Source organism: Leptodactylus fuscus, chromosome 2 (genome assembly GCF_031893055.1).
Source record: "Leptodactylus fuscus isolate aLepFus1 chromosome 2, aLepFus1.hap2, whole genome shotgun sequence".
In the NCBI taxonomy this organism is placed as follows: Eukaryota; Metazoa; Chordata; class Amphibia; order Anura; family Leptodactylidae; genus Leptodactylus; species Leptodactylus fuscus.
This window is the reverse complement of record NC_134266.1, coordinates 261,469,033-261,482,964: the sequence shown is the minus strand read 5'-3', so window position 1 is coordinate 261,482,964 and position 13,932 is coordinate 261,469,033. Positions and strand designations below refer to the sequence as shown.

Genomic DNA, 13,932 nt, shown 5'->3' with positions numbered 1-13,932 from the left:
AAGAAAAAAAAAAAAACAAGAAATCCGTAACCGGATACTGACAAATCTGCATCACCACAAAGGAAGGAGCGAGGCGGCCAATCACAGCGCGCCTCTTACAAGCGGGAAACACCCGTTTGAATTGACTGACCAATAGGGGCGAAGGATGAATGTGCGCTCCGCCAATTAGGGAACCGAGGCCAAGATGCATCCTAGAACGCTATTGGTTGCTTGACGTTAACCAATAGAAATATAAATAGGCGTTATGTAGGTAGCCACGCCCATCGGTATTCCTATTGGTCCATCCTGGCTGCCTGAGACCATCAGCTACTTATTCCTTTTCGCCGCCGTTGACGATTCTCCACGTAAAGCAATACTAGTAATGGCGACAGACGCGTCATAACCGAGAGTCACCGTCATCGTCACTACACTAGAGCAAGAGACCGGGATGTCGGTGGTTCATGTGCTGGTGTATGAGGCCCCGCCTCTTTCGCGCTTGAGTGTTTTGATAGGCTGGATAATTGGTCAATCAGCCTAGATAGTGATGACGTAGAGGGAGCTCTGCCTCCTCCTAGTGGTTAGTTTTGTGTATTGCAGCTTGTGTATGATGGATGACCCGGATTAATACAGCTGTTGTTTCCCGGAAGAGAGATGGCGAGCGGTGTCTTCCAGTCCAAGACGGTGAGATGTGGTGGTTTAGTTTCGTGTGGCTGTAGGTGGGCTACTGGGCTCAGCATGCCCATAAGAGGCGGAGGATGGGGTGGGGGATGTGCAGGTCTCACACTGTAGGGGCACCTGCTATTGCCACCATTACTACCCAGCTTTCCTATAGTCCTGAACAGCATGCATACCTAGTTGTACTGCAACGTAGCTTATATGTGCCATTCTGGACCCTAAGAAAGCTAGGTGGTGGTCTATATTGGACCGGTAACTGCAGCTATAGCCAGTAGCCCCATGTCTGCCATCTTTAATACTTTCCATTGCCTTCTTTTAGCAGCACAGTGCGGTACCCGGGACATCGAAAGGACTCGGCGGTAAAGAGACGCAATCTTCCACGTCTTACGCCTCCTACCCCAGAGGGAACCTGTCCGTGACCTCTGACCTGCAGCCTTCTCCCAGCAGGTCTCCAGTGGCGTATCCAGAGAGCAACAGTAGAGGTGATTAGAATGTGGTGTCACTTACCGGGAATTGGCAGAGCTCTAGATTAACTAAAATGTACCTTGGCACCTAAAGGGACAACATTTGGAGCCAAATCTTTTTTTATTAGAAGTCAGATTTAAAGGGATAAGTGGCCCGTTAAAGTCACTCGTCCCCCCTAACCACAGGAGAGTTACTTCCCTGGGGGTCTGACCGATGGGGGCCTGGAGGAGTGAGTCGCCAGTGCATTTGCATGACTTACACTCCATTCACCAATATGCTGTTGCAGCCCCATAGAAGTGAATGAGGCCCCGGTCATTCGTGCACACTGATACATATGGCGATCTTTGTCCCCCATCCTCTTTCTCACCAGAGGACCCCCAGTGATGTGACACTTATCCTTTATCTATGTGTCTTTAAAGGAATCATCCCCCTATAAGATAGGATTGGTGCTAAGTGTCTGATCACTGGGATCCCTAATAAGGATCCTGTTCCCTCGCCAGAATCCAACCACAGGTTAACCATAGAACTCCCAGCTCCGTAACAGTGAATTGAGCATCTTCAGTTGCACAAGCAGTCACTCCATTCACTTAGGGGGTACAAGGGAAGCGTCAGAGTCCTATTGATTGGACCCCCACTGGTCAGCGAGTTATCCCCCTGTACAGATCTGATCTCTCACATTTAGTATACAGCCTAGTAATCCATGATAACACATGTGCATGGATTTGGGTACCCCCATTCTTGTTATCAGTTAAGTCCCAGATGTCAGACCCCCCCCCCCATGTCTGGACACTCATCAGGTCAGTTGTTGCTTCCAGTGCTGGGGCCGCCGCTCTGCCTGTAGCCGTATAAATAATTCAGAGCTTGGTTACTGCCTTAAATATTCATGAGCGCGCTCCTCATAACATCTGCTGTGAGCAGGCCACGTGTACTGATACCTATACTGACTTACAGCTTAAAGGGACACCACACCTAAAGTCATTTCCTTTTGGGTTCTTTTCTTCTTTCACACCCAGAGTGGAAGTCAACAATCTGTGTGCAGGGGGTTCACCCTGAGCTCCCATAATATATTGCTCCTAGGCTTTCTGTGTGAAGTAAAGATGAAATGATCATATAGATAGAGCTCAATATTTCCAAGGCTGTGAGCTCTACTGTACATGTATTCAGTGCTTAGATGAGTTTGGACCTCTGGCTAACAACCAGTAAAGTGGCCATGTTGGATCTGCCTACCCTTGAAAGGATCCATAATGATCACCAGTCACATTTTTTCTCCCTATCAGTATGTCTTTATAGTATGTGAGGAAATCCACACAAATACAGGGAGAACATACAAACTCCGTGCAGATGTTGTTCCGAACCCAGGACTCCAGCGCCGCAAGACTGCAGTGCTAACCACCGAGCCACTGTGTTCCCCCTGTTCATCGGTCACATTTGTGCCATCTGCTGTTTGTTCCAAATCCCTTTAACTGTATTTTCTGCTCTGCCCCTTTAACTACAGCCATAATCTCAGCTTTAAAAAACCTCCAAGAGAAGATCCGGCAGCTCGAACTAGAGAGGATAAAAGCCGAGGATAACATCAGACTCCTGTCCAAGGAATCGCTGGACTACAAGCAGCAGCTGGAAAAGCAGACGCGGTCCGCAGATCATGTCAGAGATGATGTGTCCAGGAGGAACAGAGGTAACGTCCCTTCACAATGAGTACAAATGGTTTGTAATGGAAGCCAGAGCAGAATATATATATATATATATATATATATATATATATATACATACTGTATATATATTCATTCATATATCAGAGTCTCTATTTCTATTGGCTACAGAATGAAATTTACAAAGAGGGAGGAAAGGACCCCACACCTCTATTTAGTGTAGTGCTGTGATAGAGATGGAAGGTCCTGGCAGGGCACTATAGCTATTTCTTATACCAGAAATGTCAGTGACAGTACAAGCCCTGCTTTAATACCTCCTGCTTGTTGTGTCTTGCTCAGATCTCTCCAGACAGTTGTCGGTGGCAGAATCTCGCTGCAGCCTTTTGGAGAAGCAGCTGGAATACATGAGGAAAATGGTCCAAAATGCGGAATCGGAGAGAAATTCAGTTCTGGCAAAACAGGTACCTGGATGGTAGATTAGTAGATTATGGGTGACATGTTTTATGGATGTCACAGATGTCTTTAAGCTTAGATTCACCTGCCCGGACAGTGTATGCATAAAATGTATGCTGCTACGAGTCCCGGCCTCCCAGTGACATGCTGTCCTCTAGTGACTGTAGTATGGGACAGTATGGCATTGGGAAGCAGGGACTTGGACCAGAATAGATTATTATAATGCTAGGAGTTCCTCTGCCTGTATAATGTACAGGCGTGTGTATGTATGTGTTATAGATAATAAATATTATTATTATTTATTTTATTTATTTTTTAATTCAGGTATCACTTGAAGGACACAAAGCTCTAGATAAATCTGACTTGCAAGCCAAGCTGGAAAAGTTGGATAAGTTAGAACAAGAATACCTGAAGCTGACCACAATGCAAGTGCTGGCAGAGGTCAGTATTGGAGAATGGGAGGAAACAAATGGTCAGATTAGAAGGGATGACCACTGTCCTGAGAAAACGCTGCGACCTCCCTGCACTCCCGGGGCTCAGCATAAAATGAAGTATGCCGTTAAAGGGGTTTTACAGGACATAAAATGAATAGTACAGGTGACTATGAGGAACTTTGTATTACATCTTATTAAGGAGATCTGTTTGCTTCTCCACCATTAGGGCCCCTTCACAAGGCGTAAGCGCTCCACTCATTCCGAGCCGTACACGCAAGCGCTTCTAAACACTTCCCATTCACTTCAATGGGAGCGCTCGCCGCTCGTAAAGCCGGCTTTACGCGCGCTCCCATTGAAGTGAATGGGAAGTGTTTAGAAGCGCTTGCGTGTACGGCTCGGAATGAGTGGAGCGCTTACGCCGTGTGAAGGGGCCCTTAGGCTGTTTTCCTGCTCCTTAGCTTCACTCCTGCTGTTTATTTATATAGAGTCTGTCTCCATATTAACCTCACACAGAGGACTATGGAGGGGAGGGGGGGGTAATTGATTTATTGCCTCATTCTCTGCAATGGTAGACTCTGTCTTGAAGATACAGCAGTGTCAGAGGTGAAATCAACCTGATAAATGGAAAAGGAAACCTAATATATTCACCTGTACTATTCATGTAAAGTTATTTTATAATTGTAGGTCCTACTATATATAATATCATACATTATAATAATATTCTATCTATCTATCTATCTATCTATGGAAAGATGGCTGCCCATGCAAATCTCCATTCCCTTCTGTGGCAGTTACATGACTAGCTGCGCACACCGGCCCTTTTCCATGAATCCTTTGGCTCTATTCAGATTCTTGTCACATATTTTTCACTTTGTTTTAGAATAAAATCCGGGATATAGAGCACAAACTGCGAGAAGAGGAACATCAACGGAAACTAGTCCAGGAGAAAGCAGCTCAGGTAAGTGGGTATCAAAGTATTGAATTTGGTGAAACCTAACCCAGCGCCCACTCCTTTACCATCAGCGCTGTATAATCTTAATATAAATGCTACACCTTGTGCTTAGTTCTTGGCTGGACGCTTAGCTTGTCTTGTCTTCCAGCTTCAGACGGGTCTGGAGACAAATCGTATCCTGCTCAAGTCTTTAACTCCTCCGACAAAGCAAGTGAAGATCAAGAGGCGAACGTCACATGGAGAGAAGGTAATCCCCGAACCCTTTATATCCAATTGGGGTAGGGGCCTAGGGAATCCAGGGGTGGCACAATGGAAGGGAAACTAGAAAATACAAAGAAATGTGAAGACATAGAGCTAGGTATGTTCATGGCACTAGCCTTGGCATACTGACAGGCTCCCTCATTACAGTGAGCTCATTAGTCACATGACAGGTTTGCTGCAAGTGAACGCCAATGAGCTGCAATACCAAGCACAGCCACTCCGCAATGTGCGGCGCTGTGTTTGGGAATAAAAAAGCTGATCAGTGGAGGTGCAGTGAGTTGGACCCTCACCGATCTGATATTGATGATCTCAATAGGTCGTTGATAATTTAGTCCTGGAAGCCCCTTTAAAAATGATTTTTGTCTATTTCAGAAGCCTAGTCATCACGGCGGCAGCCATACACAGCCTCACTACAGGTTAAGCCTCGGAGATGTGCCTTTTGTTGCAGGGAAGGTGAGCAATATGTTTTTGTTTTTTTAATGGTTTGCACATTGTCCGTCCGTGAGCGTCTTCTGGTCTCCGCGGTGAAATCGGGTTTTTTTGTTAACCGGACACAAAGTCGGACATGTAAGACTTTGTGTCCGGTTAAAAAAAACCCGGTTTTGCCGCGGAGTGGTAGAAGACGCTCACGGGGCGGTCACTTTGCAAAACCATTTAAGTGAATGGGTATAAGAACTGACCGCCGGGTTTCCGTCTCCTGTCCAGTTTCTCGGGCAGAAGACGGAAACCTGCAAAGTGGAGACCAGGCGCAGGTGTGAACCCGCCCTTTCATATAACATTTCTGACTGTATATAGATGAACGTGGTTCTCGTTTCTGTATTTCAGTCCACCGCTCCCAGTCACTCTGTACGGGCCAATGTCCAACATGTCCTACACCTGATGAAGCAACACCATAAAGTCTTCTGCAATGACCGGGTGGTGAGCGATCAGCCTTTAGAAGAGAAGCAGAGCGGCGTCAGGTGGACTGACAATATGGCGCTGTCCTCCTCGTCCTATCGGGAGCTTTCTGATGTTCTGCTCACACTGGAGGATGAATTTGGGCAGATGAGTTTGTGAGTATTGATGGCAGCCGTGTGTATGAAAGATGTCAGGACAGAGCGGGGCGGTATTATAGACTGGGGATGATGATGGGTAAGATCTGCATAGGAAAACGAGATGACTCGGGCCCCGCAGATGCGGTAAAGCTGCTGAATACATTCCAGTGTGATCTTGTCTTTATCTCCGTCTCACTAGTGATCACCAGGAATTGGTGAAACAGATCAATGAAGCTCATTCCGACCGCCTGAAAGAAGATCTAGAAGAAGAGCTGGAGGTTTTAGTTAGGAAAATGGAGGCAAAAGCGGACCAGATAACAAAAGTACGCAAGCACCAAGCCATGGTGAGTCATGTGTTCTGCACAGTAATGGACTTGGTTAAAAGGGGATATCGGATCTCCATGTTTGTCTGTATCCATAGATGAGGTATTGGCAGCCCCCGGCATGTGTACCAAGACTGGCACATGAGCCACGATTCCTTGGCACAGCTACTTTGACTTCTGTGTCATTTTCTAACAGATGATGGCTCTGCCCCCATTCTGCCAGCCTTGGACACCTGCAGACATCGATCCAATTCATAACTTGGCAGCGGGAGGAGGACCATGACTGTACACATTACTCGGCCTCTTCTATAGTAACACACTGTGTGTAGTGCTGGCTGAGTTACATTTATAGTCACATGGCCCTCCATCTGTCGCCAAGTTATGGGATTGATGACTGCAGATGCCGGAGGCTGACAGAATGGGAGAAGGGCTCGTCCTAAGTAATCAAGCACAAGGCGCAGAGGGGGTATATATAGAAACATACTATGTATAAGGGAGCCTTCACACTCTGCTCATTCAGACACGTAAACACGTTCAGAGTGAGCGGTGTAAAACACAATCCCATAGACTTCAGTGTGTGCCGATGTAGTGCGTGTAAGACCGGCAGACATTGAAGACTATGGGATTGTATTTTAGGGTGTATTCACACTGAGTAAACGCTAGCTTATTCTGAACGTAAAACACGTTCAGAATAAGCGGCGTCTAAAGCAGCTCCATTCATCTCTATGGGAGCCGGCATACGAGCGCTCCCCATAGAAATGAATGGGCTGCTTCTTTCACTCCGTGCAGTCCCATTGAAGTGAATGGGGAGTGCCGGCGTGTACGCTCCGGCATGAGCAGAGCTTGCCGTATACGCCGGCACTCCCCATTCACTTCAATGGGACTGCACGGAGTGAAAGAAGCAGCCCATTCATTTCTATGGGGAGCGCTCGTATCCCCGCTCCCATAGAAATGAATGGAGCTGCTTTAGACGCCGCTTATTCTGAACGTGTTTTACGTTCAGAATAAGCTAGCGTTTACTCAGTGTGAATGCACCCATACAGCGTTCACTTTGACACGTGTTTACGTGTCTGAGCGGAACGTAAACTCTGTGTGAAGGCTCCCTTACTCTGCGTGAGGTACTAATGGGACATTATTAATAATTTATATAGCACCATTAATTCCATGGAGCTGTACATTATTATATTAATCCCATGGTGCTGTACATTATTATATTATTCCATGGTGCTGGACATGATTATATTATTCCATGTTGCTGTACATTATTATATTAATCCCATGGTGCTGTACATTATTATATTATTCCATGGTGCTGGACATGATTATATTATTCCATGGTGCTGTGCATTATTATATTAATCCCATGGTGCTGTACATTATTATATTATTCCATGGTGCTGGACATGATTATATTATTCCATGGTGCTGTGCATTATTATATTATTCCATGGTGCTGTACATTATTATATTAATTCCATGGTGCTGGACATTATTATATTAATTCCATGGTGCTTTACATTTGGGGGTTACATACAGTACACAGAATATACAGGTAGATATAATACTAACAATGACCGACTGGCACAGTGGGGTAGAGGGCCCTGCCCGCGAGGGCTTACAATCTATGAGGGAAGGGGGGTAGAGACAGAAGGAGAGGGGGAGACTGTACAGATGGCAGTGCGGTGATAGTGTTATTGGGGGTTGTAGGCCTTCCTGAATAGGGGAGTCTTCAGGGTCTTCTTGAAGCCTGTGATTGTGGGGGTCAGTCTTATGTGTCGTGGTAAAGAGTTCCAGAGTATGGGGGATGCACGGGAGAAGTCTTGGAGACGGTTGTGTGAGGAGCGGATGAGAGCAGAGCGGAGTAGGAGGTCATTGGAGGATCTGAGGTTACGTGTGGGCAGGTAGCGGGAGATGAGGTCAGAGATATATGGAGGGGACAGGGTGTGGATGGCTTTGTATGTTAGCGTTAGTAGCGTGAACTCAATTTGCTGCGCTATAGGTAGCCAGTGGAGGGACTGGCAGAGGGGAGCAGCCGATGAGGATCGGGGGGTGAGGTGGATTAAGCGGGCAGCGCACTTTAGGGTGGACTGGAGGGGGGCGAGGGTGTTAGCTGGGAGTCCATGGAGAAGGGTGTTGCGGTAGTCTAAGCGGGAGAGTAAGAGGGCATGGACGAGCGTCTTAGTGGTTTCAGGGGTGAGGAAGGAGCGGATTCGGTGGATGTTCTTGAGTTGGAGGCGACAAGAGGTGTTGAGGGTTTGAATGTGTGACTTGAAGGATAGGTCAGAGTCCAGGGTTACCCCAAGGCATTGGACCCATGGGACAGGGGTGAGAGTGGTTCCATTAACTCTGATAGATGGGTCAGGTAGGGAGGCTGTGCAGGGTCGGGCAAAGATGATGAACTCCGTTTTCTCCATGTTGAGTTTGAGAAAGCGGGAGGAGAGGAAGGAGGCTACGGCCGCTAAACAATCTGGAATTCTGGCCAGCAGGGAGGTAATGTCTGGTCCAGAGATGTAGATTTGGGTGTCGTCGGCATAATAATGGTATTGAAAATCACATACTATGAGAGGGCAGTTAATGGAGCACCATGGTGTGTGGGGTAATAATGGGGCATCATACTGTGTAGGGGTAACAATGGGTCATTATACTTTGTATTGGGGTACTGGCATTCCACTTGACAAAATAGTGCTCTTTTTTTTTTTTTTTTTTTTTTTTTTTTTTTATATTTAAGGAAAACTCCATTTGCATGCAGTAAATTCAGATGGTCAGTGAGCTTGATGAGAGTTTTTGACCCAGAATCCCTGCAGAAATCCTCATCAAATCTTAACAGTCTGAGCAAGACACTACAAAATCTATCAGAATTGCTGTACAATTGGCATTCCGCACCAATGAACACTTCATATTCAATATCCACTCCCTTTATGGGTATTCTATAGGTGTCACATGATCAGTGTTTTCTTATAGCCACCATGTTGATCCCAGCTCTTATTCTCCCCACAGCTTGGAAAACTATTAAAGGAATCAAAGCTGAAAAAGAAATCTTCTTGTGAATCTTCCAAAACCGCTCACAATAGAAAAGACCAGCACACAAGTAAACCTGACCCGAACAGGGCGAGTCCCGGAGAGAAGAGCAGGAGGAGTCTCCAGTTACTGCGAGAGATGCAGACGCTGCAGGGCTCCTTACGGAGGAACGACGTACACTGGGAATAACGTGTGGCCCTCACCGGCGACCTCTCAGGGATAGTGACTGAGTATATCACTGACCGAAGCTGCTGGAGCTTCAGCGTCCACTCACGGTGATGTACTTATAGGACGCGGTGGAATAAAATAATCGTCTACCAGATGTCCATCAGGGGGCGCTCGTTCTGAATGTATTTTATTTATTATAAAGCTTTTATATCTATATCCAGAGGCGACTTCTGAGATTCTTAGAGAGATGTTAGAAGCCTTAAGGTTTAATTGGAGAATGTCTGACGCATTGCACTGCATCCAGCCTAGAAGAGCGGGCGCTCGGGGTGCTTGTGGGGCTTGGGGGACGCTGTGAAATGTAATTTTGCAACAGTTGGAGACCGAAGTGGCCAACCAAGATACGCTACACACTCCTCATGTCCGAATAGAAGTGTCCGGCTTCAAGGGGGTGCTGAGGTGGTAGATCAGGTGACAATGGTTCTTAAAGGGACACCTCTGATACTTCTTGCTTTTTAGACGTTGGGTTTGGGGGGCAGTTATGTGGACGTAGGAGACTTCTCCGCCTGTCAGAGTATCTTAGTATTGGGAATTATCTGCGTTTATATACATGTTGGCATAGGCAGCACTCCTGCTATCCATTAAAAGTTTGCTAAGAGTCTATTCACTTATTGCAGATTTGTTGCAGCATTTTCACATATATGGAATCCATTTTCTGATACAAAACCTTGTACAAATCTGTGACATGTGAAGAAAGCCTAAGGGTAAATTCACATGCTGCACATTTGTTGCTGAAATTTTTGATTCCATTCATTTCAATAGGTAATTTTTGTGGGAAGCGAGCGACATTCTGCAAGGGCCCATTCAGATAGAGGGTGGGCACAGAAAGATCCGCTGTGTGTAAATATACTCTTAGGCCCTATGCACATGACTTCATGGGTTATTAGAGATCCGTTCCAGCAGATACTGTGTGGACCCATTCATTTCCGTGGCTTCATACATATGGTCCTAGCGCTGCTGTGCAGAAGGACGTACCTGACAGACTGTAAAGAGCTACAGTACCGGGACCGATAACGCTTTACCTGCAGCACAGATTGGGAAAGCCGACAGTGCGCTGAATTCAGCGCACTGTCAGCTTTCCAGCAGTATATAGAACTGCCTGTGCCCAATCTGATGAAAGGTCTTCTTTAAGCCAAAGGACAGTAGAGGGGTTAGCAGGGGGGGGAGACGTATATCTGACTCCTTTTATATATTTTTTTTAATTTTTGGCTCAAAAAACTGCAACAAAAGTTTTTTCCTGCAATATCTAAAGGCGCATTCACACTAGGAAACTCGGCCTGTGTGTTGGCTGGATTTACCGGCCTGTCTCCCAGCGACGTCCCATAGTGATTATAGTACAGGACAGTATACAGCAGACAGGCAGGAACTCCTAACCTCATAGGATAAGTATATACTGCTAGGAGTCCCTCTCCTGACATAAGGTGTAGGACGGTAAATCTGGCCAACACACCGACAGAGTTTCACGGCTAAAATGCGGCCACAGGAAAGCGAGCTGAGGCTAAAACCGCAGAAAATATGTTTTCCTTAAAATTTACGCTTTTTTCGTCTGTCAAAAATCCAATGGCATGGAAAGGTTCTGCATAGGTCGGCCTTCTATTTCCAGTCGATCACCAGTCACTAGTTGTCTTCATTGTAAAGTTTATTCAGCCATGGAAAGCTGGGTGGTAACAAATGCCCTGAATGGTAAAGCCACATTCACATGAACATGCAGATTATTGGCCATGTCTTCCACAGATTTTATGGCGGTTAAACTGGTCTCACCCAGCTTTCCCAGATACAGATGTATTGGATACAGAAGGCCAAGTGGCTGTTTTATTTTTTATTTTTTGGCGGATTTTTAGTTCCTGTTTTTGGATAAAATACTGACATTTTGGTGTAACCTATTATTATCATGTATCGTATGTACCCATGTATATGGGAGGGGTCTTTCCTATATATGTGCAGGAGATGGATTAGCGCTGTCTGTTGCACATAGCATCCACACTCTTTCATTTTACAAGAGCACTATGAGAAATGAAAGCTGAGCTCTGATTGGCTGTGGCGTTTCTTAAAAAAATGAAAGCTGTGCTGTGATTGGTTGCTGTCGGCAGCTTGTATAGGATGTTCTTCCTCGTCGGCCTTATTTATTCTGTACTTGAATTGTTCACGTCTTGTATGGCAGCTACTGACTATATTGTCTCTAGTAAGGAGCCTGTGCGGCGAAAACAGCCCCTCTCCCACCGCTAGAGGCAACGTCACTGGTGTTTAGGCCTCATGAGCACAAATGGGGGGGAATTTATTAAGACTGGAGTTTCCTATGCCAGTCTTTATGGGATATTCCAGTCACAGCAAGTTGTCCTTATTCAATGGATAGGGGGGTAACTTGCTGATCGTTGAGGGTCTGACCACCGGGACCCCCAACAATCATGAGAATTAGGGTGCTTTGCAGAATGGAGAGTGTGTGCCGCTCCATTGACTTTAGTGGGACTGTCAGATACTTGAATAATGTATTTCAGAGCGTCAGAGATGGCCGAGTGCAGTCTGCAAAAGTCAGCACAGGTCCTATCCCTGTCTGTTTTGTGGCTTGTCTTTACATTGAAATGATACCATCGGGATACGGCCCGCCACCGTCCTGTACATGGACCCTTAAGGCCACAAACCTGCTGACTGCAGTCCTATCCATTGCACTATTTAGCAGTTTAATGAGGACCTTTCATGTCCTTGACATCAGCGGTATTTATATAAGCTGAATTCAGCACGCTGTCAGCTTAGTCGGTATTGGACCTGGTGCCAGATATAGCAGTAGCATTAGTTTTGGTGCCACTATCCAGGGCAGGCTTTATTGTATTGCTGGGCCTTGAGGAACTCCCCCTGAGTCTTGTACTGTCAGCAGGGGTGTTCCTCACAGCTTTCTAGCGGTATATAATACCGCCAATTGTCAGAGAATATGAAAGATCATCCTTCAGTCCAGGGCTCATCTACACCAAATGATCTCCAGCAGCTCTTGGTGCATGCACAAGCCGAGAAGGGTTCATCTCTGCTTATTGCACATGTGCAGTGTATATTTCTGTTTATTGCACTTGCACCATCGGGATTTGTCTGGGACTCATTTCCACCAGATTTAAATTGAAGAAACTACTGAGACATGATAGATGGGACTGTGGTCCTGAGGTTTTGGGCCCTAATTCCCAGCAGCCTATGGACAAGTTCCCTGCACGTTGTATACGAATGTGTGCTTTGTCAGTCTGCTAGCTGTTTTTTTTTTTTTTTTTTTTTTTTTTTTTTATCAGCTACCACACTCACCCATTATATTTTATGGCTCCACACACACGGTCGTCTATGTTCATGGGGCCGCGAACTCAGGACAATTATTATACCTGTCTGTTTTGTTGCCCTGACAAGAAAGCAAATTCATCCATTTTACCATTGACCCGGTCTACATACGTTCTTGGGCATATAGCCTTAAGATATGTTCACACCGAAAACTCTGCCTCCCATTTTGTTTTTTCAACAGGATGCAGAGATTTCAGCAGGATGTGGGGAAAAAAATAAATCAGTGTCTTGCTGTGGATTCCACGTTTTGGGATTCCCTATTAGGCCCATTCATCTGGGCCCAGTGAGCAATCCCACAGCGGAAAATGAAGATGAACTTATTTTTCTGTCCTGTGGAGCCATCCTTATAGGATGTGATAAGATGCAGCCCATAAACCAGAGAGGAACTATTTGAATCAAAAACTGACCCTTCTTTGTAACCCCAATTTTTTTTTTTTTTTTTTTTAAAGAGGACTTCACACCTCTCCTGACTGTCTATAGTAGTAAATACTTTGATTTCACATGAAGTTACAGATCTTGAGCAACTCTTAGAATTCTGCATTGTGTCATTCCTCTGTTGTGCCTCCTGGAAGAGTATGAATAAACTGACAACTGTGTGTTACCATTCTTCTTGTCAGATGTGTCCCTACACAGTCGGATGCCGGAATACAGGGTACATAAACAATGGTGGGTTACCTCTGGGGATACTGCTGGATAAAGAGTTGTAAAATACTTAGGTGCGAGAATTACCTGTGTGCTAATAGACTGCACCGATCTGTTCACCAGGGTAATACACGATGAGTAGGAATGAGACGGAGAGGCTGGTTAGTTCACACGTAAAGAACGTGCGGCTTATTTTTGCACGGGAAAAAAAAGCTTACTAATTATTTGTAAAAGCAGCTTAAAAAAAAGCCAGGCTGTTTTTCCCTCCTGTAAAGTGAATGGGCTGAAAAAAAACGTGTTGTGTGGTTTGTTTGTTTTTTTTGGGTTTTTTTTCTGCACGGTTTTTTGCAAAAAAAAAAAAAAAAAAAGCGTCACTCATTTTTGCAAAAAAATGCACGGTTTTCGCCTCCCATTCACTTCTATTGCTTTCTTCAGGAATGACAGATCCTTATTAAAAACCTATCCATAAACATGGAAGGTGCTGTAGGTTCTGTATTGGTCTGCGGTGCT

At 45.6% G+C, this 13,932-nt stretch overlaps 1 protein-coding gene across 2 annotated transcripts; it reads left to right on the top strand.

Moving 5' to 3' along the window:
* Positions 1-4: 4 nt before the first annotated feature.
* On the top strand, positions 5-13,381 carry CEP57 (centrosomal protein 57). Of its 2 annotated transcripts, none has more exons than XM_075266131.1 (11): positions 5-660; positions 977-1,136; positions 2,615-2,794; positions 3,108-3,229; positions 3,546-3,662; positions 4,536-4,613; positions 4,756-4,854; positions 5,241-5,321; positions 5,694-5,920; positions 6,102-6,246; positions 9,223-13,381. In XM_075266131.1, exons 1-11 carry the CDS (start codon positions 631-633, stop codon positions 9,430-9,432), a joined length of 1,449 nt encoding a protein of 482 aa, XP_075122232.1. In that variant the 5' UTR covers positions 5-630; the 3' UTR covers positions 9,433-13,381. The 2 variants fall into 2 exon arrangements, with proteins under 2 accessions (XP_075122232.1, XP_075122231.1); XM_075266130.1 differs by having other exon boundaries at positions 974-1,136.
* The last annotated feature ends 551 nt before the right edge of the window (positions 13,382-13,932 follow it).